The following is a 6,662-nucleotide window of genomic DNA, read 5'->3' as shown; positions in this document are numbered from 1 at the left end:
GCATCATTAATAGCGAAAGTGCCATTTTTCGCCAAAGACACTGGACATTCCAAAAATCCGGAAATTTCAAAAACACGATGCGGTGCATCTTTACGAGAGATCACTGCGTGCAAAAAATCATGCACGGGATCGGATGTGGAACAGAAGAGAATAATGAGGACAATGAATAAAGAGGATGTATCTTTGTGTTTCTAATATAAATATTTTTAGTGTTAAAGAAGTGGTCGCTGCCACAACCATTTCAGAGCTCTTAAGAGATAGAATGATTTGCATAAGCTGTTGCATTTCCTGAATAATTACTGAATAAACACCGGAAAATGACGGTAATGGATCAGAGATACATTGACATCTTCGATCATTATGACATACGCATCATAAGCGAGTCTTGCACATTTATTGTATCGATAAACTTGATTTACATTAGAATTTTACCACGATAAATTTTTATCACGTAAATTGTAAAGCACGAAGGCTTACAAAACCTTTCAAAAGCTTTGTTAAGCTTTTTAACTTTGACGCAATTTTTACATATACCTATGATTGTTTAACTCTATAAATATTCACACCATAATTCTCCTTTTTTTTTTCTCCAAGTTAAGTGAGATATAAATCTTGTCGGTACATCTTTACGAAAGATCACTGCTGCCTTGATGAGAATCGCAACCCCCGGAACGGACGTGTGATGCAATTTCATTATCATCATAATCGGCGTGCCAAATATATCAAATACGTTAAATATTGAGAGACGATATCGAGACAAGATCGAGATTTTTCTCGTTTCATATGCATTTTTAACTGTCTGGAACTACTTTTAGCGCTAGCCAGGAATAAAGGCGTGGACGTAGTAGTTTTCTATTCCCTTTGGGGTGCTTGATTAATGTGAGTCCCCTTGCCTCTCACAATTTAGTTACTTAAAAAGATTGACATAGATTCTAATTGGATAGATAATTCAGAAATAAATTTTGTTGATCCACACAATTTTATATTAGTTTCCTGCGTAATATTAATTAAATAGTATTTTATTCACATTTTATTTTATTTTATTTCAATAATTAATTAATATTACATTTATATTTTGTTTTTGTTTTTATCTTTTTATTTCGTTATTTTTGTTTTTATTTTAATTGTATTTCTTATATTTTTATAACTCATATTGATTATATTTCTTGATAATGCTTATTAATAATATTTAAGACTACTATATTATAATCCTATAGTATAAGTAGAGGAGAAGATGGTATTATGTTATCCCAATTACATTTTACACAATAACTTGATTAATAAGCAATATTTAAGTTTAAAACTAGTTAGTAAATAAGAAAAAAATGGTATGATCTTCCAGAAAAATAGTCTTAAAATATTAGTTTTGTTTAGAAAACAGTATTTGGTTACAAAATTAACAAAAAATAATAAATATTTAAATATATGCAAATGAATGTATATACATGAATGTATAACTTCTATATATAAGCAGTATTAAAAATCTCAGTATTAAAAACAGTATACGTAATATAAACTACAGATTAACAGTATTTATGAATTAACAGTAGAATTACACTTGATTATCAAATTATTGATATAAAAATCTCAAAAAAGAAGTCATGAATAATCAATATTCATAGAAGACCACATTACGGAATACTTGAACTAAAAATGCATTATAATAAATGCTGGCTATTGAGTATATTAGCGTCATGATGTAATGGCAAGCTACTGAGTAAATAATTCCATAAGTAATCATTAGGATTTGTTATATAATAGCGGAGATATTAAGGGAAACTACAATATATGTATACATTGATCATAATAGTGCCTTCTCCTCTACTATACTATGATTAACAAACAAATGACACTTAGAATTTAATTTCCGTATTAGAAGCGTAACTCTTCTTCTTACATTAATTAGTATTTAGCTAAAACACTAATATTTATACTTCACTTTTCGCACAAAATTTTCAAATCATTATTATTAACAATTTGCTGGAGGACTTATTGGATTTTGTGTTTATGACTCGCAATGAGTTCTCATCCTAAAGAGTCTGCTGTATTATAATATATCGCGCTCAAACCTGCGTCAACAAAGTTAATTGTGCACCATTCTTATTTAAATCTTTATTTCTTTGTGCTGGATCCCTGTAATAATCGCTGCTCACTGTGATCTCGATGTTTGATCTTGATGTCATCGTCACTGTGGTAGTGGAGGTCTTGCTGAACAGTCCTCTGTCCGTCTCCTCATCGTCAAAATCCATTCTAGATGATCCAGCTGCTATCATTTGATCATGTTGTAATCTATCATCATTAATTTTCCTTCTTGGAAACACGCTATTTTCATTGTTCAGTGTCGCATTAATGTCCTTTCCAGCAGCACAATTACATGCCTTCAAAAAACTCTTTTTAAAATTGTCACTTAAAAAAGCGTACAGAATCGGGTTCATTGCGCTATTGCTATAACTCAGGAAACCAGCTAGCAGAAAACTTGCAATACTAATATTAGTTTGACATTGTTTTGGCGGGGTATATATCAAGGCCACTTGAGTGACCCAATAAGGTAACCAACAGAAGACATATACAACGATAACTGTTAAGACCAGTCTGGAGACCTTTCGATGTGATCGTTTCTTCTCTTTTGATTTGTTCTTTGGACCCACTGTTCGCAGCTTTTTTATTACCAGTAAGTAGAAAACCAGTATAAATATTAAAGGAACGATGAAGCTGAAGATAAGCATGTAAAATGTAAAAGTAGTATGACCACCGTGATCGTTAGGCCAATAAATGTTGCAACTGACAACACCATTTGTGTATTCCATAGTATTTGCATAAAGAAATATCGGTATCATGAAGAGAGCGCTAGTGATCCAGGCAGAAATCGAAATTATTTTTGAGATGAAAGGCGTGCGCATCTTCGGGGATGAAATCGGGTGGCACACAGCGATGTAGCGATCAGCACTCATGATGAGTAAAAAGATGCTGCTGGTAAACTGATTGATACTAGTCGTGATCATATACACTTTGCACATAACATTACCGAAGATCCAGCCACGTAAACTGATCGTTGTTACTAAAAATGGTATACCGATTAGGAAGCATTCGTCCGCGATCGCCAAGTTCACAATGTACATATTTGTGACAGTCTGCATCTTCGCGAAGCGTAGAACAACATAAATGACCAAAGTATTCCCAAGAAGTCCAACGATACAAACGATGGAGTAGAGTATCTGATTAATTATAGCGATAAACGATAAATTAAGTTCACAGTTTAGGAATTCCGTATCATCGTATGTTAAGTTATCGTAAGTTAAATTGTGTATGTTATCCATTATATAGAATCTGAAATATATACAAAAACATACAATTAGTAAAAATATGCCATACTGCGATAAGTTGCTTAAAAAATATTTAAAATTTGTTTTTTATAATATTATACCCAAAAAAAAATGATCATTTAAAGATAAATATTATAAAAGATTATGCACAACAATTAGGGGATCACTTTAAAACCTGCAAATTTTGTCAATATTTAAGGAAAAGTTTCAGATTTTAAAATGTATGTAATGAGATTTTCCGACCTGTATTTTCCGATCGTAAAAAGTTGCAAAGTCGTAAAATTTTCAGAATTTTAACACGATCTGCTTCTGGTCTTTGCGAAAAAGACCATTCGATCATGACTATCACGAGAAATACATATGATGACTCTTTTTATACTTATATAATTTGCAACTTTCTTTCTTTTAAACGACGATAAAGAGATACCAGTGTTTTAATTGCGTGCGGACACCACGCTAGAGATCGACAAAAAATCACCAAGAAAAAAATGTTTTTATTGTAACAAATTCGGTCATTAAGCGACCAATTGTACAGCGTCTAAAAATCAGATCCGGAATCCGAAATCGTCAACAGTAAATTTGATAAAAAATAATCAAATGTGTGAATCACGATCCGCTTAAAGAAATTATTATAGACAACATTAAAATATTAGCTTTGATTGATTCTAATAGTCGTATTAGCTTGATTCATGAAGATTTAAGAAATTAGGAAAGGAGTTTGTAAGATTTGCGCGAATGTTCACGAGTTTTGGCAAGAGTAAATCCGAAACATTAGGATATTAATCAAACAATTGTGTATATTGATGATGAAGATTATTCTATGACATTGTATTGTTTGTATTGTTTCTTGCAATGCGATGGAAATAGACTTTGTTCTTGGTAGAGACATACTTGAGATGACTGTATTAAAGTTTTTGATAAAGATAATGCAATCATTACCGAAATTATTCCTACTACGTTTACAGCGCATATTGATTTATCAGAGAAAATTAGGATCGACCTTGGATTTATCTTGCACGCAGAGACGCGTAAGATGGTCGAGCGATTAGTTTCATCATACGAATCTATAATAAATCAGCGGACATCAAATTAAGTTTGTCTCTGAAAGATAATAAGCCGATTTCACAGAGACCGTGTAGATTATCTATACCGGATAAAAAAATCGTAGAAGCGCAATGGCGGAATGGCTAAAAGATGGCATTATTGAGCCATGTTCCTCTGAATATGCCAATCCAATAATAGATTTAAGTTTAGATTAGTAGAATTAAAAAAAGTTTAATTAATTATTGTAAGGAGAAAAACATCAAACATATAATGATTGACACATGACGACGGGATTATCTAGAGCTAACGGACATGTTGAAAGACTTAATTGTAATATTATTTCGGTATTGACGAAACTATCTTTAAAAACTAAAACTAAACGATATCAGTGTGTGCCTAAATTGCAAGAAATATTGAACTCTACATATCATAGAAGCATCGATATAACTCCTTTCGAATTATTAATGGTCGAAAAAGATGAGATCCAAGAAGACCTTTGCTTAAAAGTATCTGCGCCGAATATATGAAACCTTGGATAGTAAAACTAGGATAGTAAACTAGAATTGTAAGCATTTGGGATGAAAGATTTATCAGAATGGCTGAAGGCCATATTGTAGGATAGTTAATAGCTGTGTCGATAAGTATTTCATGTATTCTTTATTAACTCTTAATTTCTTTCACTGACATTGTGACGTTGCATTTATATATAACGTGCAAGGGGATACAGCAACTGATGCCGCTCGGTATGCGACACTCTGTACTCTGTAAGCGACAAAGTTTCGACCGCGAACGTACTTGTAATCACGACTATCACGAGAAATACATGTGACTATTTTTATACTTATACAATTTGTAGCTATCTTAATTTTACATATATAAAGAAGCCACTTCGTTATCTCATTCGAATTAAATAATTTCATATTTAAAAGAGAAAATGTAAGAATTAACACGAGTGTTGGTTAATAAAAAAGAAAAAAAATCTTAGATTTACATTACATCGTAAATTATTTTTATTTACAAAAAAAATTTACAAAAGTAACATTCTATTAAATTAAAAACTCAAATGGTATTAGCTTTGTTATTTACTTAACTCTAATGATATACAGTGAGTGCAAAAAGTATTATTACAGAGAAAATATTTTATAAAAAAACTTTATTTTTAAAAAGTAAATATTATCCAGTGAGAAATGAGTCATCGAATTAATGTCAATTCAATGTTTAATCGATGATCATTTCTTGTTGGATAATTAATAATTTATTCATAAAGAATATAAAATATACTGTTTCTTAAAATTATATATACCAAAAAAAGTGTATTAATTATACAAAATATATCATCTGAAAAGTAAGCGAAAATTAAAAATGGTATTGTTTGAATGCTTAAAAAGTATTCATACAGATGAGAAATTTAGCTTATAAAATCAGGAATACATGCAAAGCTCGTTTTTAGAACAGAATGTATAAAACTCATTATATAAAATTGCTAATTAATGTTTTTTTTCTACAAATAAAAGACTTTTTTTATAACAAATTTCCTTGTAGGAATACTTTTTGCTCTCATTGTATATCATTCATATAGAAAATTTTTTAACTGACGTTATTTTTACTTACCTTCAATGAGTTGATCTAGCATAGCATAAATGTGAAAAGTCGTTTCGTCAGTTATGACCCAATCTCCGGTAGTCATTTCCATCATCTTTGACTAATATTTTTATGACCATCTTCTTCGTTAGATGAACACCGAAAATAAAGATAAAACTTCTTATGATAAAAGAAAATGAACGCAAATTTAGAACAAAAAATAGAATTGAACTTTTTCCAAAGATTAGAAAAAAGAATATCTTTCAGGTCTTAAAGACTTTATCAGTAGAGAAAAAAAAAAGAGAACATAAGAAAATAAAGTAATATCAAATGTTTAATAATTTAACAGAAAATTTTTAAAAATGTACAAAAATATATTGTGCTTAAATTCTAGCTTGAAAAAGAATATAATTATTTTTAAATTCAATAAATAGGAAATAGAAAATGGCCATGCTTCGATCATTATGGCTATTTTCTATTTGTTGAGTTTAAAAATAATTATATTCTTTTTTCTAAGATTATTGAATATTCTGCATACTTATTTTTAAAAATCTCTTATCATATTTGATTTATTTTAGTAAATTTTGGGCAATTACAATTTAAGACACACACACACACACACACACACACACACACACACACACACACACACACACACACACACACACACACACACACACACACACACACACACACACACACACACACACACAC

General features: G+C 30.4%; 1 protein-coding gene across 2 annotated transcripts in view; it reads right to left on the bottom strand.

Moving 5' to 3' along the window:
- Positions 1–2,063: 2,063 nt before the first annotated feature.
- The window catches only part of LOC105620712 (somatostatin receptor type 2-like), a 7,101-nt gene continuing 2,502 nt past the window's right edge, over positions 2,064–6,662 (bottom strand). The window contains exon 2 of one of the 2 annotated variants that reach the window (XM_012202205.1): positions 2,064–3,292. In XM_012202205.1, coding sequence (XP_012057595.1) covers positions 2,064–3,137 — 1,074 coding nt within the window. In that variant the 5' untranslated portion in view covers positions 3,138–3,292. Of the gene's footprint in view, positions 3,318–6,662 lie in introns of those variants that run through there. The other variant, XM_012202204.1, reaches the window with a different exon arrangement.

The sequence above is a fragment of the Atta cephalotes genome (assembly GCF_000143395.1).
Source record: "Atta cephalotes unplaced genomic scaffold scaffold00028, whole genome shotgun sequence".
Classification (NCBI taxonomy): domain Eukaryota; kingdom Metazoa; phylum Arthropoda; class Insecta; order Hymenoptera; family Formicidae; genus Atta; species Atta cephalotes.
Note: the sequence above shows the minus strand (reverse complement) of the source record. Positions and strands in the feature narration are given on the sequence as shown.